This window comes from Haliotis asinina, chromosome 12 (assembly GCF_037392515.1).
Source record: "Haliotis asinina isolate JCU_RB_2024 chromosome 12, JCU_Hal_asi_v2, whole genome shotgun sequence".
Lineage (NCBI taxonomy): Eukaryota > Metazoa > Mollusca > Gastropoda > Lepetellida > Haliotidae > Haliotis > Haliotis asinina.
Window position 1 is genome coordinate 48,748,733 of NC_090291.1, and position 24,057 is coordinate 48,772,789.

General features: G+C 42.9%; 1 protein-coding gene across 1 annotated transcript in view; it reads right to left on the minus strand.

Moving 5' to 3' along the window:
• The window catches only part of LOC137257883 (uncharacterized), a 77,185-nt gene that overhangs the window by 25,407 nt on the left and 27,721 nt on the right, over positions 1 to 24,057 (minus strand). The window contains exons 20-24 of the mRNA XM_067795374.1: positions 23,431 to 23,551; positions 14,596 to 14,741; positions 14,115 to 14,252; positions 606 to 667; positions 90 to 189 (exon numbers count right to left, since the gene is read on the minus strand). Coding sequence (XP_067651475.1) covers positions 90 to 189; positions 606 to 667; positions 14,115 to 14,252; positions 14,596 to 14,741; positions 23,431 to 23,551 — 567 coding nt within the window. The remainder of the gene's footprint in view (positions 1 to 89; positions 190 to 605; positions 668 to 14,114; positions 14,253 to 14,595; positions 14,742 to 23,430; positions 23,552 to 24,057) is intronic.

Sequence of the window (24,057 nt, forward strand, 5' to 3'; positions counted from 1 at the left end):
ACTGTCCCATCTACATAGAGGAATCTATATCTGAATTCCCCAAGTTTGCCAAGACTTAGTCAGATTTAAGGTAACTTCCTGCGATTTACCTTGACTTCCCCTGTTCTGGGTAGGTCTCTGAATCCACGGCCACGAGGACAGTCAATTGCAGGAAGGATGCGATGTCGATACTGGCATTTGTTGATGTTCCTGAAGCACAAGACAAAGATGAAATGAATATTGTAGCATAACATCATGCACCTCACAGATAATAAAATATGACAAAAGACTTTAAATAATGATAACGACAAGCATGGTTTGGTGAAGACATATTTTACTTTTACTGACTTGGAACCATTGTCTCCAAAATAGTCATTGTTTGCTGCTTAGGAACCTATATTCTAACCATCTTCTAAACCATGATTCTACCAAAGTGAATGAGTGAGTGAGTTTTCATGCCATTTTAGCAGTATTCTAGCAATATCATGGTGGGAACATCAGAAATTGGCTTCACACACTGTATACATTTAGGTAATCAAACCCAGGTCCTCAGCATAACAAGCAAACACTTTAACCACCAGGCTACCCCTATGCCACCTACAAAACAAAGGTCATCGTCTACTTACACACAGAATCCAAAAGCCTTGATGTGTCTGCAGAGTGCCTTGTCTTCATCCTCGTTCTCTCCCTACAGCAGCAGAACATGCATACAGACTCCAGCTGTACTGCCTCAAGGACTGGCCAGAGGGTACAAGACAATAGCAGAACATGCATACAGACTCCAACTATACTGCCTCAAGGACTGGCCAGAGGGTACAAGACAACAGCAGAACATGCATACAGACTCCAGCTATACTGCCTCAAGGACTGGCCAGAGGGTACAAGACAACAGCAGAACATGCATACAGACTCCAGCTATACTGCCTCAAGGACTGGCCAGAGGGTACAAGACAAGGGCAGAACATGAATACAGACTCCAGCTATACTGCCTCAAGGACTGGCCAGAGGGTACAAGACAACAGCAGAACATGCATACAGACTCCAGCTATACTGCCTCAAGGACTGGCCAGAGGGTACAAGACAACAGCAGAACATGCATACAGACTCCAGCTATACTGCCTCAAGGACTGGCCAGAGGGTACAAGACAACAGCAGAACATGCATACAGACTCCAGCTATACTGCCTCAAGGACTGGCCAGAGGGTACAAGACAACAGCAGAACATGCATACAGACTCCAGCTATACTGCCTCAAGGACTGGCCAGAGGGTACAAGACAACAGCAGAACATGCATACAGACTCCAGCTATACTGCCTCAAGGACTGGCCAGAGGGTACAAGACAACAGCAGAACATGCATACAGACTCCAGCTATACTGCCTCAAGGACTGGCCAGAGGGTACAAGACAACAGCAGAACATGCATACAGACTCCAGCTATACTGCTTCAAGGACTGACCAGAGGGTACAAGACAACAGCAGAACATGAATACAGACTCCAGCTATACTGCCTCAAGGACTGGCCAGAGGGTACAAGACAACAGCAGAACATGCATACAGACTCCAGCTATACTGCTTCAAGGACTGACCAGAGGGTACAAGACAACAGCAGAACATGAATACAGACTCCAGCTATACTGCCTCAAGGACTGGCCAGAGGGTACAAGACAAGGGCAGAACATGAATACAGACTCCAGCTATACTGCCTTAAGGAGGGTACAAGACAACTGTCACTGAATCACTGCCGCAAGTTCTTCATCCAGCATTGTAGGTGCCACTTTTACTTATTAATGTCAGAATTTAGTTGTTACATAAATAAATAAAATATATTGCAATGAAATACATCATGTTACTGACTGTGAATTGAGTTCATTTGTTGTGTGAAATTTTCAAGATAAACATTCAAGTGATTTAAATGATTTCACTGGTCATCTACACTAGACACGTGTCTGGAAAGAAGTGAACTTTGTAGAAAGCAACAAGATATAATTATATTGATGTGATGTTTATTTTCAAGAAAGGCATTTAGGAACAGGTGGCAAAACAGTATTGAATCAAAATTACAAGAAAACTATGTCTCTTGTTTCTCATTTTATTATATCTTGGACATATACTGATATATCATATACTGAACAAAAGCAGCTCAGGAGCATGAGTATGTTTCTTTCTTAAGTGAGTGAGTAAGTGAGTGAGATTTTTTACTCCGCACTCAGCAATATTCCAGCTATATGGCAGCGGTCTGTAAATAATCCAGTAGGAACCAGACAATCCAGTGATCAACAACATGAGCATCGATCTGCAAAATTGGGAACCGATGACATGTGTCAACCAAGTCAGCAAGTCTGACCACCCAATCCCATTAGTTGCCTCATACGACATGCATAGTTGCCTTTCATGGGAAGCATCAGTTGCTGATGGCATTTCTTTCATACATTTTAATGTCCTCAGTCATCATTACAACAAATACATTCTGCAAATTATTCCCGAACCATCTTCATTCAGTATATGGGTACATATCTTAACATGCCAATGGACTATTAAAATAGACAAAGGATTAAGGGAGCAAAACATTCATCCGAAATATTTTAAGCGTATATGTTGAACAGAGCATGGATTAAGCAAAACAGACTCGTCAAAACAAGAAAAGTTAAGGTAATATTGAGAATAGTGGACTCATGTAGTTGCGACAAAAACAATACAGATATAATATCATCTTTCTGTGATTTAAAAAACAGCTTCAGCACAAAAACAAGAAAATTTTAACTGTACCCTTTGTGTTTAGAAGCGTTTGGAGATATATTAGGGAAAACATTGCCAAGAAAACATGCAAAGCAAAATGCAGGTGCAAGTAAGCAGAGAAGCATATGGTATTTTTCACTACTGTGTTTGATTTTGTTACTCAGTTTTGCCTGGAAAAGAGGAAATCATGATGCCATTAGCGAGTGCCGCCAATCGAAACATTGCCATAGACCACCTTGAAATTGGGGGGGGTCACAGTCTGTAGTTGCCAGACATTTCAATGTTCATCAGAACACCATATCTCACCTTTGGGATTGTTTCCAGCAGATCAATTGCACCTAAGATCATCCGAGAAGCGGATGTCCAGTACATCCAAGCTGCTCACTTGTGACATCATTTTGCCAAAGCTGTGGAGACTGCACAACGCATCCCTGGTTTGTTTACCATCAAAGATATAAACCTTTTGCCCCTAATTGCATTCGACAGGTCAACAGATAGGGTGGAGACAGTGTCATGTGAGATATCTAGCACACAAAGATCTGATTTAGAGGTGGTTCAGGGGAATTTGAGAACAAGTCGACACATCAACAAAGTCCTTGCACATCACAATCTTCCGATTATGGTCTGACAAATGGAGCTGGTCCAGCACGATGCTACTTCATACAAGACACGCATCACAGTCCACTACCTTACAATTCTAATGACAATATTCCCAATCACCAGATCTAAACCCAACAGAACAGCTATGGGATGAATTCAATTGCTGTCTTCCACAACTGATCATCGCACTGCAGGAAGAGTGAGGAAGAATTATGCAAGAATGACCTCATCAATTTAGCCATATGGTTTAGCATCGCTTTTAGCAATATTCCAACAATATCATCACAAGGTATACCAGAAATGGGCTTCACATATTGTACCCATGAGGGGAATCAAACCTGGGTCTTTAGTGTGACAGGCGAATGCTTTAGCATTAGGCTACCCCACCACCCCTGCTGCATATGACGGCAATACAAAGTACTAAATTTAACACCATCTTGCTGAGTCAGGTTAACACAACAATAAAGACTGAAATTACATGAAATAATAATTGCACTTAAACAACCACACTAAAATCTTTCGAAGGGTGTACATCTTCATCAAATTTATAAGGAAAGGGTTAGAAAGGGTATATGTTTTGAAAGAACAGGATCAGACAGTAATGACTATCAGGACTATTTGTATTAGTAACAGGGACAATTTGAAATGTATGACAAATAGGCACTACTTCCAGTACTAGGCTGGTTCCATGCTTCCTTTGCGAGTACCAAGTTACGATTATCAAGACCGGGCCATCTGGTACCTGATTTCCCATGACCAGCACATATACAAGAAGTAGTTCTGGTTCTAAATATGACTTAACTAGACTGTACCAAATCTACAACCATGCTTAGCTGTCACAGCTGTTGACAGTCGTAATATACTCATAAAAAGAAAGTAGGGGCACCTGAACTTTGAAGTCTGGTAGAAAGAAAACCCATTGAGGAACGTTACAATGACATTCATCTTGTGTATGCAGCATCATTTCACGTTATCACCACACGCAAACACAATGCATGGGAAGCACGTGCAAAACATGGGAGCCTCCTACACGTGCATGGGTTGCCATTATGAATCTTGACGTTTTTCAGGAAGGTTGCTAAATCACTGTAGACCATTTTTTCCAATAATTTTCTTGCACCTGCGCATGGTCAAGGTTTTCAGGGTCAAAACACACACGACTGACTGAAAATGGTAAACCTGAAAGTTTCATGTCATACTCCAGTCACCAAACAAAATTGGGATAACTAAACAAACAGCACTGAATGAAATCCATGTAGTGATGCATACTCAAAACATCCATTATCAATGCATCAACATTGATTCAATCCCATATATATCCCAACTTCAACTATTGTATATTGAAAGCACAGTTCCCCTACATTTTTTAAGAGTATAGTTAGTTAATTTGGGGATGGATAGATCACATTTGTTATTTGTGCAAGGATTACCTTTTACTTACTGTCAAATGACAACCATGAGGCCATTCAAAAAGGTATTAAACATTGTTTGTCACTGGAAGTACTAAGATCTCATCAGGTGCCATGACCTACTTGGGGGCTGATATATCCTAGATGCCTGTAAATACGAGGGTTGGCTGAAAAGTTCTCAGCCTGACTGGTTTTTCCCCACCAGGTAGAGACAGGTGTTTGCCACCAATGAGGACAATCATTTAGTGAATCATAAACACAAGAACTACAAATGTACTAATAGTTTTCTCTCAACTACAGCTCTTTTGGTAAACCTACCCTCTGAAATCATCAGAAATGAACAAAACTCAATACAGGGCAGTCATCAAGTACTTGCTAAAGAAAGGGATGTCCCCAACACAGATACATGCTGACATGGTCTCCACTCTAGGGGATGATGCTCCTTCATTTTCCACAGTAAAGAAGTGGGCTGCAGAATTTAAGCGTGGCAGACAAAGCCTTGATGATGACCCACACTCAGGAAGGCCTTCAACAGCAACCACTCCAGAAAACATCACGCGAGTGCTCGATATGTTGATGGATGATCGACGATTGACTACTCGACATATTGCTAGTGTAGTGGGCATCTCTCATGAGAGGGTTGAGCATATTATCACCAACGAATTAGGAATGACTAAAGTTTCTGCAAGATGGGTGCCAAAGCTCTTGACAGCAGAACAGAAACGTGTCAGGTTCCAGACGTCCCTTGACAATTTGCGTCGTTTTGAAGCAGATCCCGATGATTTTGTGGCACGATTTGCAACCATGGATGAGACCTGGATACATCACTTTCAACCAGAAACAAAACTACAGTCAAAACAGTAGAAGCATCCTGATTCACCAGCTCCGAAGAAAGCCAAATCTGTTCCTTCAGCTGGAAAGGTGACGGCATCAGTCTTTTGGGATTCCAGGGGTATTCTGCTCATTGATTATCTTGAAAAAGGTCAAACTATCAACGGCAGATACTATGCTGATCTACTGAACCAGTTGCGAAAAGCAATCAAAGCCAAACGACGAGGGATGATCGCTGAAGGTGTCCTCTTCCACCAAGATAATGCACCTGTTCACAAATCGGTGGTGGCCATGTCAACAATCCACGATTGTGGCTTTTAACTCATTTACCATCCTCCTTATTCACCTGATTTGGCTCCTTCTGACTTCCACCTGTTCCCCAAAATGAAAAAGGAACTCGTCGGTAGCCATTTTGCAAGTAATGATGACGTCATTTCCGCTGTGACTGATGTTTTTAGGGTAGCTGAAGAAGATTTCTTCCTGACCGGGATTCGGGCCTTGCAGCATCGCTGGCAAAAGTGTGAACTTGGAAGGGGACTATGTAGAAAAATAAATTACAAACGTGGACTTTGTAACTTTTTTTCACAGTGAGGCTTAGAACTTTTCAGCCAACCCTCGTATCTAGTTGGTTAGTTGAAAGTTGCTTCCCTTAGCTGCCTAGATCAGCTAGATACTAGTTCAGATTCTATGTGATATCATAGTTGCAAGTCTGATCTGACCCCATGGTTTAATATTTATATTGCTCAATGGCATGTGCATGACCTACGTACAATGGTTAACGTTTGCATTTAAATTGGAAATCAAGGCACAACGGTTAAGTCGCATGAAATGGGTCCAGCAAGGTCTAATGGTGTCACTTGTTTTTAAAGTGGCACCAATGATGTCTAAGTACAAGGGACATAGCCATAGTGTATTTATTCATGTTTCTATTACTTCAGTCCTGCCCTCCAAACACACATGGTCTCACCATAGGCAAGTGTGTTTGTTCAAAATTGCCACTGTTCACCCAGTAGAATATGGGTACCAAATGGAATAAGTTACAAGTTCTTGCGCCTCATGCACAACTTGGATTACGCAATATAATAATACCCAATATGTTATATGCCTTTAAAGTATGCCTGTATGGTGTGGAGTTTAGCAATATATAAGTGACCACGTTATTGTTGTAATGGAACCCTCACTGTATGGGCAAAATAAGAATCAATATAATCCAAGAAATAAATTAGTTTGAAGCGATACCAGTCCTGTATTGACTCTAAATCTACAAGGAAAACACATACTGTGTGAAATTTATCCAAGACATAGGATTTTAACAGAAACTTGACCTTTAGGCCTGCTATGGTTGTTCAACCAAGGGAGGTAACTCTCACTTGCTGCCACAAAACATTAAGCTTCAACAGTACTCATTATTTTATGAGTGTTTCAACAGTTTGCTGCCACTGATAACTGTTTAGTGTCTATATTGGTGCATTACAACATTTGGATATGATTTTTATTTAACAACAGCTGATAATGGTTTCAACATTCAAGACCTTTCCATAACATTAACTAAACTGAAAGTCTTGAAGGAAGATGTAAAGGCCTTTACACAATCAGCTTTTACCTTAGCCAAATTCACAGCTTTAACAACCCTTGAAAACATTACATTTCAACAAAAATAGGATAATTATATCCAATTTGATAAACACAGAAATATTATTCTGTTCTAAAAACATTAAAACTAAGAGAACAGAACTGCTTTCATTCCAAAGGTAAAATAATGACATTGAAATAACAGCATAATTTTATGAAAATCATATTTCTACCAGTAATTTAGAAAATACTGGTTTCTGATTAGTCAATCACAGGTAAAAAAAATGACAATAACAACTGATTTGATGGTCAAACGACCATGAAAGCATATTTTCCGCCATAAAAGAACTTCTTCTCAAGCAATGCTAGTGGAAACTATTTGCTGAAAATAGCATTCAAATCATAAATCAGTAAGATGTAAATTCACGAAAAGCATCTTGAACCCATAAAAACGAATGTAGACTGTCTGATGTCATATAAGAGAAAAGAAGAGAAAACAGCATTAGTACTTCTTCAAAAATTTTATGGACTAAGTTATTTACTTTTTCTCCTTACAGAAGTTAATGCCATCCTTTTAATATCATGACAAACAAAACATCATATTATAACAAACAAAATAATTTGTTAAAACCATCAAGACACAAATCAAAAACCATTCAAAAGATTATTTCTTTACTAACACTTCATCCCTGAAAACCTCCATTCAAAAATGGCACATAAGAAGTGCATGGGAATATTGGATTAACCCATCACAAAATAAGGACATTTTTTTTAGTCAAACGACTCAAAGCTTCAAAACAACCAGGTTTGTACGAACCAGTGTCTTTGGCATGTAGAGTGAATACTTTAACCATTATGCTACCCCATCACCCCCTACTAAATTTATGTACAGCTTGTGTCAGAAAATAGAAGAAAACAAGGTGAAGATTGGGAAGACAAGGCAAAACCGAGGCTCACTCAATAACAATTCACCACAGGCACTGGTTACTAGTTCACTAGGTCTCTATAAGAACTGTTTGGAATTGTCTAGGGACAGCCGAGGATAACTCTACTGAGTGATCATTACCAGCGAGCACATCTGACTTTGTGTTTACCACACATGGCTACACTGGAATAGGAGGACTTGGCAAAGAATACGAAGACTGGTCAAAAAGTTCGGAGCCTACATAACTTCTACACTGGTGACAACAACTGATCTTAGGAATGTTGTTGGACAGTATTCTTCATCAGTATTTCCAGTTATTTTACTCAAATAGATCAACTAGTGCAAAAAGCAACAGGTCCTTGAAACATACTGGGGTATACATACTTGGTGTATCCTGGCATATCCTATTTAAAGTTGTGTAAATTTTAGGCATACAGAGTGACAGCCTAAAAACATTTTTATTTCTATTGCCAACAGTAGTTAAGATATTAATTGTACAATGTTCACAGGTTAAAGATAAACGTTGTTCTATCACATACATGGCATGTTGCCCGATCCTCTGTCTAGCTCCATACTTGTAACAGGTGTCATTTGAACCAAACAATAGTGTATTGTGGATCTTATTTGTGTTTTCTTGTAGTCAAGAAAAATATAAAGCATTAACAACATACAAGCTTGTAAAATCATTGGAGGTGCTTCACTTTTCTCCAGGTGTATATAAGAGAAAAAGGGCTATAGCAAGTCAATCCCTACTTTCACAGACCAGGAAAATAAATGACATTTCCATACTTTTCATCTAATACAGAGAAATGTCCTTCTGGTTAATGCTGCTGGGTCCAACTGAAATCTCTATCAAACACTAAGCGAACGCCTAAAGTCTGGAAACATCAATATACCTCTCACCCAAAGAATAAAGTATCACTTCTGTGCGAGATAAGACTTTCCATGGAAGAATATATGTCAAGGTGTCTGTACAGCAGTATTGCATGTTTACATCTGTTCTGAACATGTCCCCCAGATCATGTTGCAATTTATCCCTGCATAACACATGTCCGGCATGTTTTGTGAATACTTGGATAATTTACTTGTCATAATCAGATAAAGGTTATTAATAGAATTCCGTCAAACTATGTCAGTTTTAGCAATATTCCATCAATATCATGGTGGGAGAAATGAAAAATGGGCTTCACACATTGTACCTTTGTGGAATCGAAACAGGTTTTTTTGTGTGACAAGTGATGATCACTACCTCACCTCATCTCCCTTTGAACTATGTAATCTGTGTGACGTGAAATAGGTACTTGTTTAGACATCTGTGTTCAACCCAGGCGTGGTTGACACACATCATTGTATCTCAATTGCGCAGAGATCAATGCTCATGCCGTTGATCACTGGATTGTCAGGTCTGTTACTTACATATTTCATATTAAATGTTGATGCACGAATGCTGCAGGAGCATGGACTCCTAAGACAAAGGATATGTAAACCAAATTTTGTAATGTTCTATTCCTTTTTTCTTATATTTTACTTTATTGGGTAGTGTTATACTTATGGGTTTTTTCAGCATTGTCATCTCATGATCAAGAAAGTTTATGACAAAGCAGACAACAATGGGGGAGTGAGTGAGTTTAATTTCCTGCCACACATAGCAATATTCAAGCTATATGGCGGCAGTCTGTAAATAATCAAGTCTGGACCAGACAATCCAACAGCATGAGCATCAATCTATGCAATGGGGAACCGATGATGTGTCAGCGAAGTGAGCGAGCCTGACCACCCAGTCCCATTAGTTGCCTCGTACAACAAGCATGCGTTACTGAAGGCCAATATCTAACCCAGACCTTCCTGACAACAAACTGATTGTATTTACTAGATTTAGACCCATTTAGACCCATTTATAAAATATTTTCACACCTGTGGTAGACCTAGTATCTGTTAGAGTTTACTAAGATAGAGTAGAGTTTCACTGAGGAGGAAAGGGATACTGTTCTGATGGGTTACTACAGTCCATTTGGCTCAGAAACAGATGATGAATTGCAGCCAGGTGCGCTAGAAAGGATGGAGATGGCACAGCACAGGTTAATGAATCAATAACTTTGTAGGCACTTGTGCACATCCTTCTTGAATACCTGGCTGTCCCTTTCTCTGCACTTGTCACTCGTAACAAACTGTGAACTGTGTGAATATTTTAATGATAGTTTATTAAACAACGCTTTTATCTTTAGGACAAAAATTCTGCAAAAACCTCACAGACTTGGTTTGATGTTTGGATCTTTTCAGAGAGTATTTTAAGTTTTGATTTTCAAGTTAGACTGCAATTCATTGGTCCACTTTTGAGACAAATGGACTACAGCAAACATGTTTTGCAAACCATTATGTGGGTTATCAGTATCTTTGCATTATGACTACTCCCAGTTTGACTACTCATGAGCATAAACAAGTAATGGAGCACCCCTACACTCAAAAATGAACTGTCCCTGCACAGCTGATTACACGGAAGACTCCAAGGGCATATCTATAATGATAAGAAATCCAGTGAATTGTGAATCTTGTGATCATTTATTCTTGGTTTTCATATTTGGAGATGTAATCCGATTACTGGTAAACACATATAAGATGATCCACGACCTGACAAATGACCACAATTTGCATACTTGGGAACGCCCCACAGAACGATCCACTTGAAACAAGAGGGAGACAGGTTGTCTGATAAATATTGAGAAGTTCATTTTCCCCATGTGTTTCACGCATGAATTGTTATAGCACACTTGATTTGGGAAGAGGTACAATCCCAATGAATTGAATCAACACAATATACTGAGCAAATATGTTTAGGACCATCGATCCATTTCACGAAGCAAATGACCTTTTCTTGGTTTTTTTATACAAAATTGTTGAATATCTAAAATGCTTGTCAATGCCCCAATCGTCTATTTTTCTTCGTCTTAATTAAAGGTTAGCGTGGAATATCAGTATCTTATGCTTGAAATTGCAGTCTTATCATTCGAAGGAATATGCAGTGTTGATTTCATGTCACGGTTAGCATGTATTGCACGTGCATAATCGTCAAGCTTCCTGTAGCAGCCAAGTGTTCCCGCCCAATTCGCTGTACAGCCTCTCTTGTCACAAATGCATTTAGTGTGCAGGATCATCTAATATATGTGTCTCTAGCAGTAAAACTTTGTAAGCTTATAGTACAGGTGGTTTGCTTTGAAAATGGGAAATAATCTTTCCAAGTTCCATTCAAACTATTAACTGTAGAAAACAAAGATATTCTCAATCATTTTCACCGAGCACGATTATCTCATAGACATCATTGCCCGATAGCTGTTCACGCTATTTCCCTGAATCAATTTGAAACCATGATAAACCCAATAAACACTCACGATTCCTTTGCTTCAAATTTTAGGTTCATATTTTGTTAAATCATCCATTATTACCTCAAGGTCAGCTGTAGTGACCCAAACACAGACAGATATAATCAACAATACATGTATATCGGAACCACCCACGTGTTCATCGTAACGAAGACGTTATTCACTACCATGTCAGACCTATAAAAATTTAAGAACAGCTGTGTGTTTTTACATTACGATGTTAAAACTACTTTATGAAGTAACGGCACATTGAACAACTCAACAAATAGTGACATTCTCAATTCAACTACTCCAGTTCTTTTCTAAAAGTACCACTTGCAGTGATTATAACCAAATTTCAAATAGCATCTGCAAGGCATGACCAACACCATAACGATCAATCACTTATCTGTTATCGTGTCTCAGTATTATTCTTTTGTTGCTAAATTATTCCAATCATGTATCCAGCCATTGGAACAATGTCCAGGAATGGCGTTTATGTAGGCCACTAGACTTGTTCGTCCATAGTTCAGAATGTTATACGGCACAATAACTTGTTAATTCACAAAGTGTATATATGTCATGTAACTAAGTACAGTTTGTATATATGTGTATACTTGAACTCTTTCACAAAGACCTATGTAATTAGCTGAATAAATATTGTAGGCACCTTGCACAGCTGTAATTGTTTATAAGTGTTGATGGAACAATCTACCTGATAGACAAGAAAGAGCCAGTAATTAAAAACCACTTGATGGGAACAGACTATTAGACGGGTAGCAAACTGGGAGAAGTCATCATAGGAATGAATCGGTCTATCAATGTACTTATACGCACAGATTTTACATGAAAAGGGTGAAGTTAAATGAGGTATTCAGAAGAATAAAGGGCTGCCTTTTTCATCCAATCAGGATCAAGCATTCTTCAATGTCATGTCATAATTTGGGGAAACATGCTAGAACTATTAAACCATCAACAGCCATCTCTGAACCCAGTCTTGTGACGGACTAGGTTGAATGTTTTTCTTTCATTTACACAAATTAATAATAGTAATGTGCAATAATAATAATAGTAATATCATATTTATCTTCTTTAAAGGTCACATGCAACTAAAAAATCAATTATAATTAAAACACAATTATTACTTATTGATGACATATAACATACATTGCTGCTTGTAAAAACCAAATAAACAAAATTATAAGCGTACAATCGCGATTCAAAAGTGTGATATTTTGTACTTGGGCTTACTTTCCTCGAAACAAAGCCCTCAGGAGACCGAACCAAGTCATAGCGGGTAGGGTGCACTCAAGTGTAACGACGGCTTCCGATCAGCTGGTTCATTTGCTGATACGTTGAGGGCTCATTTTGAGTACAGAAAGATGATCTGTTTGATGGGCATTTTAGAAATATGGCGAGTCACAAGAAAGTAAGATTCTTTATGGATAACAACTTCATTTATTGTGCTTGATGCATCGTTTCAGTATGGATTCATATACCGTTGTCAAACAAAATCATATACACTAGAAGAAGTTGTTATCCATAAAGAACGTATATAGAGATGTTGGGTTTTGTAAATAAATGTTCTCTGAATTTGTGTTCGATTCAATCAAAAATCATCTCAATAGAGATGGTGAACTACTGCGTGGCTGGAAACTGTCATTCGTCCAAGTACAAAGTTTGCACCAGTTTCAGTCAGATCCAGTCATCCAAGAAAGAAAATGGATATAGTTTGTTTGCTACCCACAGACATAAAAACAAGTCATGTGTAGAAGTATCACACCTGCCTAATTACATAATGTGGCAGAGACAAGACTCGGGTGCACAAGTCATAAATCAATTTGTTTTGTTTATGGCATCTAGCCTGATAGGTGTCAAGTTCAAATTGCATGTTTTCAATGATTGAAGCTGTGTATTGCATACTGTCTCCAGCAGACAAGCAGGCAGACATATAGGTGCCAATAAACCAGACATTGAGCTTTCTCTGTGGTAGACCACAGTCAACCAACCTTTTTTATGTAACAAATAGATTATTTACTTGTTTGTGTACACAACCAAGATTAGACTACTGTTCATGACGTCATACTCAGCGCATGCATACTGTTTCAAGCTCCGTGAACCTATTCACTGTGTTATGGGCGCAGCGCAGCAAAGCTGTTGAAACTACTTTTTCCCCCAGCGGTGGGGTAAATTTAGTGAATCGTTTGAAATCCGATTTCACAGGGCTTTTTTTCATCACGTTTTTTTTCAACTTTATAGTTTGAATTGGCATTTTTGATGATTTGTTTCGGTAGGTGCATACCAAAAGGTATCAGAATCTGCAAAGTTGTGTTTTACGCTGCATGTGACCTTTAAGCACCCACCCACTCTGCATCATATTTGAATACCTGTTTGTTTGTTTTTTAAACAAACAAAAAGAGAATAGAAGTCCTTACACCATTAAACTTACACAGTGACTTTAAAACAAAGCCAGGCAGTTATAAATGCCATTGTACAAAGCAACCTTAGCGCTTTGATGATCAGAACTCCCACTGTCTAACAGACGCATGTAAGTTGTAGCGCTGAGATTGTCTTGCACAACAACACCAACAAATGACACCCTCGACGGGTATTCAGGCAGGCTTATAAAGGCAGTAGGCCAAGCTTAACTGCGAAAGCGAAGCTTGTTAAGAAGATTCTGTGTCATACACTTAGTGTTGTCTCACCATCTGCATGCCTGCCATGTAGCTTGACATGGCCTTAGGAATCTGACTGTTGCTCCGCTCCAGGAAGTTAGCCAAACTCTTTACTTCCTTCTTGTTTCTGTCCGTCACAAATATGTATGATGTTGGTTTAATAGATGGCTGAAATATGAAGTATTTGATTTTACTTAGGTAAAATTACAGACATTTATATATCAAAGTCTCAAAACCAGTGAGTCAATTCTGAAACAAAATGTACTTTTACTTTGTTACGTTTTGGATCTATCACATGCAAAGTCATTCATCTAGCAGAAATTTCAATGAAAAGAAGAAATATCATTGTGAAGTTTTGGTATTTGGATTAATTCTTTACAACATAGACAAATTCACAAAGTATTCCCTCACTTATTGTAATCTTCTCATGTGAAATGTTTTACAATGAAACTATGATTTCCATTTAACTGTTAGTAAGAGTTATCCTCCTTGATTTGAAGGTAATCCTCACCTGTTTGGTCTTGGAGAAGTCGTAGAAATAGTCCAGCATACAAGCCATCCTGTTGCCAAACCTAGTTTTTGATTTAGGCAGGTTGTAGTGGATGACGTGTGTAGCATCAGTGATATTGCTGTCTGTCACACATTCATCCGTCATCACTGGAAACAACAGGGAAAGGGGATGAAAATTCGAACAAACCTGTAGAGGTTGCAGATTCTTTGAATAGAGTCCTCCATGGGGGTACTTATAAGCATTTAAATGTTCTTTAAATTCTTGCGACAGTTGTAACTATATTTTTTTCAATGAAATATATACAAAACAAAAAACATCGTTTTTGTCTTGTGAGACCACCCCTACAGGGCCCCTGGCCCCGTGACAGCCAAGAGCAGGTAACTCTTCAGACTATAGCCTCCAGCAAAACACTTCCGTTCTGTAAGCAATACAGACAGAATGTGGGGAGGTGGGTGGCCTTACCCCAAGGAGGACTCTATTCAAAGAATCTGCAACCTCTACAGGTTTGTTCGATTCTTTTTCATAGAGATCCTCCTTGGGGTACTTATAAGCATAAGACAGACTCCTAAAGACTGATCTTAGGGAGAGGCATTCTGTCTGCTCATAAACCTGACATAAGATGATAACCTTTATTACGAACTGAAAGTAACAAGGAATCAAACTTACCTGGTCACGTGACCTTCTGTGCCTTGCGGTGGGGGTGCGGACCAGGGCCAGGCTATTACACGGTCTAACCCTACCATTCTACGAGAAAGCCGTAGGGTGCCTAAAAAATTGATATGGTATGCTTGTTCGCCGGAAGGCCAGCCTTGCCGCCACCATAACAGCAGAACAAATGATCATTCTTCCTAATGTCTTTTGTTCGTTTGATATAAGCCTTAAGGGTCTTACAGACATCTAAGATGTGAGCACGTCGAAGAGAGGTACCGGGCGGCGAGGGCTGCGTGAAAGCAGGGAGCTCAATAGGCGCCGTTACGTGAAAGGTGCTCTCTCTCTTAGGACGGTAAGTATCTGGCAATCGAATGCTCACTCTGTCTTTGTGAAACACCGTTAATTCAGGGTTGGTGGACATAGCGTGTATGTCGCCTACCCGCCTGCCAGAAGTTACCGCCACAAGAAAAGCAGTCTTCCATGTCAACAGCTGGAGGGACAGAGCCGACAGATTGTGAAAAAGAGGACCGGACAGCCAATCAAGAACGACTGGCAAGTCCCACGGGGGACTAATCCACCAGACAGACGGACGGATTCTGTCCACGCCTGCAAGGAAGCGCTGAACTAGAGGGTGCTGCCCCAATAATGCACCATCGACAGGAATGTGGAAGGCAGAGATTGCCGTGGAGTAACCTCTAACTGTAGAAGCGGCCAGACCTGCTTCCAGTTTAGATTGTAAAAACTCCAACACAGATACTAGATCTGCAGAAAAGGGATCGAGAATCCCCCTGTCAACACACCAGCGCGCATAACAGGCCCATCTATCCTCATATTGAACGTAATACAAGACACTATTAAGGATGACAACTTCTTTAATTCTTTTAACACGACGTTTCAAGGCTAATTCTTGCCCCTTCGTCAGGTGGATAATGAACATAGGTAACTTTGCAGAATATATACAGGTTTACATGAAGCCAGAGAGGTAAGATGTATATACAAGCACATAAATGTAACTAGGTTGAAAGTTCGTCGAATCCCTCCGTGAAGCCAGAATTGTGTCTGCAACTGGTGCAGGAATTCCTCTCGCATGGAGGCGATTCCGGACAGCGGCCAAGCCACCCACTGAATCCTGGGATTGAGGTGTGGCGCTCCGTTCTGGGATAGTAAATCCGGTCGAAAGGGTAATAGAACAGGAGGCTGAGCCAGAAACCTGAGAACTACCGGAAACCAGCTTTGAGACGACCAAAGCGGTGCCAGAAGCACAAGTAGCCGAGCCGGTTGTGCGGTCAGCGAGAGGACTCGTGAGATCAGAGGAACTGGTGAGAACGCCCACAGCACTCTGTCTGTCCAATCGAGCAGAAAGGCGTCGTTGGCTATCGCTCTCGGATTCGGTATCCTTGAGCAAAACACAGGAATCTGATTCGTCGCCCCAGAGGCAAACAGATCTACCTGGAACGAACCGAACAACTGGGAAATAATCCCGAATATCCCCCGATGCAGCATCCACTTGTGTGGGTCTTGATAGCGCATCCGCGCGGACATTGTCTATGCCCGGGAGATAAACAGGGAGTACCCGAATGTCGAACTGGTCGCACCACAGCAGAAACTGCCACGCCTCCTGAAGGAGGGACGGAGACACTGTGCCGCCTTGCTTCAGGATATGCATCATAGTGGTCTGGTTGTCCATCTCTAGGCGAACCACTTGACCCCGCACTGACTCCACAAAGCTCTCGAAAACCTGGCGGACTGCTCTCAATTCCAACACATTGATGTGTAGGGTAACTTCGTCCTCGGCCCAACGGCCCGAGACTGATAGTTCGCCCAGGACGCCCCCCCCAGCCTGTGAGGGATGCGTCCGTCTGAATCGAGAGGGAAGGTGTCGGTGTCTCTAAGGGGATCCCCCAGGACAGATTTACGACTTCCGTCCACCACTGCAGGTGAGGAATCAACCAAGCGGGAGTCTCGAGAACAGTCTCGTAGCTCTCCCCTTGAGATTCAAGAGAGGTCTGAACCCTCCGTCCTTCTTGGTCACAAGGAAGTACGTGGAATAAAACCCTTCTTCTTGTTGACCTTCCGGAACCACCTCGATGGCAGCCTTGTCCAGTAATGACTGGACTTCGGCACGGAGGACCTCTGCTTTTTCCCGGGAGAACGGCACCGACGTGTGCCGAATCCCTGAGAAGCGTGGAGGGTCTCGCTTCCACTGTGGCATATGGCCATCCCTGACTGTGGACAGGACCCAGGGATTTGAAGTGGCTGCCTGCCATTCCGAAAGGAATAGTGACAGCCTGCCGCCTACAGGGACTTCTGGCGCAAGGCAATGTACCCCCACATTTGGCAGTTCTCTGCCTGCTTGTGCGGGGGACACCAAAGGCTCTGGACAAATGTTTAACGGGAAGCCGGGGCAGGCTTCCCTTTGCCCCGAAAAGGCTGCTGTTGCTGCGACTGCTGCAACACAGGCCCCTTGCCTTTGCCTTTCGCCCTCTTGCTTCGTTTGTGCTGCAGCGGGGCAGTCCACTTAGCACCTTCCTTCGCCGGCGCCGAAGGGTAAGCCGAAGCAAGAGTGGGAGGCCGTTGGCGAGACGAGGAGGTTTGCTCTAACAAGGGCTTAGAGTCCTTGAAAGTGCTATCAGCCTCCGCGGCCTCCCGCACAACCTGCAGTGCCCCAGGGAAGAGGGAAGATCCTAACCTGTAGGGCAGAGCTAGGAGTGCCTGCTGGTTAGCGGGGGAGTACCTGGCTACGGACAACCATAGCCAACGCAACCCCATGACGGACCCCATCATCTGGCTGGCACAGCACCTAATGCTGTCCCGCGCCAGATGAGAGTGCACGTCAGTAAGCTGCCGGCCCAACACTGCCGACGGAGAGTCGTCGGCAGCGCTCCCATGGTCCAACAGCTGCCCCTGCAAAGCAGAAAGGTAAGCTGAATGGACCACTACTCTCAGCTGCTGGGCCGCACACCTATACAATTCCTCGAAGGAACGATAGGCGGACCTCAGCGCTGGAGCAGCCGTGGGGAAGGGCGGCAGGCGCCAGCCCTGCCTGGCCGAGGCCAAGGAAGAGGAGGAGGACCCCCCTAGGGTGACCGAGGCGTACACACACTTGTCCACCACTGGCGGTTCGAATAGCGAATCCTCATCCAACTGATACCGGCGGCTAATCTACAGGAGACCGAAGTGCGACCAGGTACCCGAAAGTAGCGGATTCACTATATTTCCCCAACCAGTGATGGGAGTAGGCGCAACCTCACCTCGGCGACCTTAGTAGGCGCGAACACCTCCCCGGGAAGCCGATACTCCAAGGGGTCGGGCTCCGACACAGGAATAGAAACCTGAGGTAAGACCTCGGCAATTTTTTCTCTAACCTGTTTGAGGGACGAAACGAACGAGTACGTGACCTCCGACTCGCACTCCTCCCCAATCCCCTCCTCCTTGATATCCATCTGAGAAGTGCCAAGCCACTAGGTTCGCCCCTGCCAGAGCCCGAACTAGGTCGCCTGGGCAACCGAGGCAAGCCCCCCACCGGAGGGTGGCTCGAGAGCCCAGGATGCCCCCAGCAGCTGGGCAGCACTAGGCTGCCTATCCACTGTGGCACTAGGCGCGCTGACCGAGGTCGAGCCGCCGACACCGGGCGTCATTGCCCCACCTGCCCCACGGGACAAGCTGGGGCCGACTGCCCTAGGCAAATCCGACCGAGCGCCCGAAGCCTAGGACGGCTGCCCAGAGGGAGGAGTGCTCTCCGAGCCTAAGCTCAGGCCGCGGCCTCCCTCAAGTGAACCACCATGACCGCTCAATGAAGATCGGGCATCAAGTTCCTTTCGGAAACCCGACAGCGCCGAATCTATCATTGATTGGACCGAAGACATCTGTAGCTGAAACAAGGCATTACTTGAATCAACAGAGATAATGGTGCTTGCGAAGTGGGGATAGGTGCAGGGGATACAGTGGCAGGAGAAGGGGAAGGGTCCCTAGACACCCTGGCCTTCTTAGCCGACCCCTCCGAAGAGGAAGCTGCGCCTTTCTTTTTGTGGGAACGCTTGGATGGAGGGTCCTGAGCCCAAATATCCCCCCTGCCTTAAGTAGGCTGGAATAAAACAAAAAGTCAGCGTGTCTTGACTTTCTTGTTTGGGGGGTAAATCCCGCACACACCTCACATGACTGGTCATCATGGTGACATTCAACCAGGCACCTTAGACAAACGTCGTGAAGGTCCTTGGCCAGAATAGAGGATTTGCATGTTGAGCAGGATTTAAACTGCAAAGCAACAAATAACCCCTAGTGTTGTGTAATGAAACAATAAATGAAACAAAACATGCATGGACGCAAAGCTAAATAACTAAAACTACACACGTAGTTAAGGTAAATGCTAAGTGCCACTACACCATAATTTACAACAAATTTATACAAATTGTAGTAAATATGGAAATAATATGGAAATAGTATGAATGAAATACATAAAAAGTATAGCTAACTAAAGCTTACTTTTAAAAAGACCGCCCTGAAAACTTAAAAGTTTTGGCGGGAAAAAAGGCTTGCCTTCCACTATTATGCTAGCCACGTGGCTACCAACAGGGACAGCAAAAAAGTTACAACATTTTGACAAGTAAACTGTAAAAAATGATTCCTAAGGCGCCCATGCATCTAATAAAGAAACCATACATACAGTTTGAGTCTCTGTGTTACTCATCTTAGTACTTGTCTTTTGTCCCTGAGAAGCAAGAATCTCTGAACGCTGTAGCACGTCTTCACAGGCAGGCGACAGAAAAGGAAGTGTTTTGCTGGAGGCTATAGTCTGAAGAGTTACCTGCTCTTGGCTGTCACGGGGCCAGGGGCCCTGTAGGGGTGGTCTCACAAGACAAAAACAATGTTTTTTGTTTTGTACATATTATATTGAAAAAATATAGTTACAACTGTCGCAAGAATTTAAAGAACATTTAAATGCTTATAAGTACCCCAAGGAGGATCTCTATGAAAAAGAATTCAAGGTTATGAGGTTTCCTAGTCCTGGGAAGGTGTGCTAAAATTACATGTCTCCTAGCACTGGGATGGTGAGTACAACCATGATGTTGCCTTGCCATGAGCAGGTGTGTGCAACTGTGACATGATTCCTAGTTCTCTGAAGGTATGTGCAACCATGAAAAGTTTCCTAGCTCTGTCAAGATATGTGCAACAAGTTGTTTTCTAACTCTGGACAGGTGCAACCACATGTATCCTAGGTCTAAGAAGTAGTGTGCAGCCCTTTCATTTCCTAGCCCTTGTAAGGTGTGCCACCATAACACTTCCTAGCCCTTGTAAGGTGTGCCACCATAACACTTCCTAGCCCTTGTAAGGTGTGCCACCATAACACTTCCTAGCCCTTGTAAGGTGTGCCACCATAACACTTCCTAGCCCTTGTAAGGTGTGCCACCATAACACTTCCTAGCCCTTGAAAGGTGTGCCACCATAACACTTCCTAGCCCTTGAAAGGTGTGCCACCATAACACTTCCTAGCCCTTGTAAGGTGTGCCACCATAACACTTCCTAGCCCTTGAAAGGTGTGCCACCATAACACTTCCTAGCCCTTGAAAGGTGTGCCACCATAACACTTCCTAGCCCTTGTAAGGTGTGCCACCATAACACTTCCTAGCCCTTGTAAGGTGTGCCACCATAACACTTCCTAGCCCTTGAAAGGTGTGCCACCATAACACTTCCTAGCCCTTGAAAGGTGTGCCACCACAACACTTCCTAGCCCTTGTAAGGTGTGCCACCATAACACTTCCTAGCCCTTGTAAGGTGTGCCACCATAACACTTCCTAGCCCTTGAAAGGTGTGCCACCATAACACTTCCTAGCCCTTGTAAGGTGTGCCACCATAACACTTCCTAGCCCTTGTAAGGTGTGCCACCATAACACTTCCTAGCCCTTGTAAGGTGTGCCACCATAACACTTCCTAGCCCTTGAAAGGTGTGCCACCATAACACTTCCTAGCCCTTGAAAGGTGTGCCACCATAACACTTCCTAGCCCTTGAAAGGTGTGCCACCATAACACTTCCTAGCCCTTGAAAGGTGTGCCACCATAACACTTCCTAGCCCTTGTAAGGTGTGCCACCATAACACTTCCTAGCCCTTGTAAGGTGTGCCACCATAACACTTCCTAGCCCTTGTAAGGTGTGCCACCATAACACTTCCTAGCCCTTGTAAGGTGTGCCACCATAACACTTCCTAGCCCTTGTAAGGTGTGCCACCATAACACTTCCTAGCCCTTGTAAGGTGTGCCACAATAACACTTCCTAGCCCTTGTAAGGTGTGCCACCATAACACTTCCTAGCCCTTGTAAGGTGTGCCACCATAACACTTCCTAGCCCTTGTAAGGTGTGCCACCATAACACTTCCTAGCCCTTGAAAGGTGTGCCACCATAACACTTCCTAGCCCTTGTAAGGTGTGCCACCATAACACTTCCTAGCCCTTGTAAGGTGTGCCACCATAACACTTCCTAGCCCTTGAAAGGTGTGCCACCATAACACTTCCTAGCCCTGGGAAGGTGTGTAACCATGATAAGTCTCCTAGCTCTGGCAAGGTGTGTGCAGCCACAACACTTCCTAGAACTGGGAAGGTGTGGAAACATGACAAGTTTCTTAGCTCTGGGAAGGTGTGTGTAAGCATGACTTTTCCTAGAAATGGAAAGGTGTGTTTAACTATGATGTTTCCTAGCCCTGGGAAGGTGTGTTTAACTATGATGTTTCCTAGCCCTGGGAAGGTGTGTTTAACTATGATGTTTCCTAGCCCTGGGAAGGTGTGTTTAACTATGATGTTTCCTAGCCCTGGGAAGGTGTGTTTAACTATGATGTTTCCTAGCCCTGGGAAGGTGTGTTTAACTATGATGTTTCCTAGCCCTGGGAAGGTGTGTTTAACTATGATGTTTCCTAGCCCTGGGAAGGTGTGTTTAACTATGATGTTTCCTAGCCCTGGGAAGGTGTGTTTAACTATGATGTTTCCTAGCCCTGGGAAGGTGTGTTTAACTATGATGTTTCCTTGCCCTGGGAAGGTGTGTTTAACTATGATGTTTCCTAGCCCTGGGAAGGTGTGTTTAACTATGATGTTTCCTTGCCCTGGGAAGGTGTGTTTAACTATGATGTTTCCTAGCCCTGGGAAGGTGTGTTTAACTATGATGTTTCCTAGCCCTGGGAAGGTGTGTTTAACTATGATGTTTCCTAGCCCTGGGAAGGTGTGTTTAACTATGATGTTTCCTAGCCCTGGGAAGGTGTGTTTAACTATGATGTTCCCTAGCCCTGGGAAGGTGTGTTTAACTATGATGTTTCCTAGCCCTGGGAAGGTGTGTTTAACTATGATGTTTCCTAGCCCTGGGAAGGTGTGTTTAACTATGATGTTTCCTAGCCCTGGGAAGGTGTGTTTAACTATGATGTTTCCTAGCCCTGGGAAGGTGTGTTTAACTATGATGTTTCCTAGCCCTGGGAAGGTGTGTTTAACTATGATGTTTCCTTGCCCTGGGAAGGTGTGTTTAACTATGATGTTTCCTAGCCCTGGGAAGGTGTGTTTAACTATGATGTTTCCTAGCCCTGGGAAGGTGTGTTTAACTATGATGTTTCCTAGCCCTGGGAAGGTGTGTTTAACTATAAAGTGTTTCCTAGCCCTGGGAAGGTGTGTTTAACTATGATGTTTTCTAGCCCTGGGAAGGTGTGTTTAACTATGATGTTTCCTAGCCCTGGGAAGGTGTGTTTAACTATGATGTTTCCTTGCCCTGGGAAGGTGTGTTTAACTATGATGTTTCCTAGCCCTGGGAAGGTGTGTTTAACTATCATGTTTTCTAGCCCTGGGAAGGTGTGTTTAACTATGATGTTTCCTAGCCCTGGGAAGGTGTGTTTAACTATGATGTTTCCTAGCCCTGGGAAGGTGTGTTTAACTATGATGTTTCCTAGCCCTGGGAAGGTGTGTTTAACTATGATGTTTCCTAGCCCTGGGAAGGTGTGTTTAACTATGATGTTTCCTAGCCCTGGGAAGGTGTGTTTAACTATGATGTTTCCTAGCCCTGGGAAGGTGTGTTTAACTATGATGTTTCCCAGCTCTGGGAAGGAGTGTTTCTGTGGTCATGACATTTCACCTTGACCATGGAAAGTGTGCAACAGGACGTTTTCTACCCAAGAGAAAGTGTGCAATCATGACATGATTCCCTTGTGGTCATCTTACCCATGATCAGCGCAGCATCCTGTGAGCTGAGGTTGTGCCACTGTCGGTACATGTCGTCGCGGTCTGAAAGCGTCATGTCGTCATGACAGACCAAGGTGTGCATGCTCTGGGCGGTCAACATCTACACAAGACAGAAACAGCCACAGCTATATTAAGCACAAATTGAAACAACAAGTTTTATGTCTCCTCATTAATTAGCTCCTCTACACATGCTCATAACAATAGCTGTCAACAGATACTGTTGATTGGTTTGTTATTTGACGCAGTACTACACAATAATCCAGCAGTATGACAACAGTCTATAAAAAGCAAGTCTGGACCAGACAATCCAGTGATCAGCAAGTGGGTTACACCTCTGTCAACCAAGTCAGCCTGACCATCCGATTCTGTTGGTCGCCTCTTATGACAAGCATGGATTACTGAAGATCAGTTCTAACCTGGGTCTTCATGGGACGTCAACACTTACACACCAAATCCTGAAGAACCACTGAGTTCTCCTGTGCATTTGGTTTGCATTCTAAAGAGAGTAGTGTAAATAAGGCAGTTTGAAACCATAAGTCGAAATTATCTAGTCGCCCATATTGTTATGTCCCTCATCAACATATGCTGTTATAATCTGCCAGCATC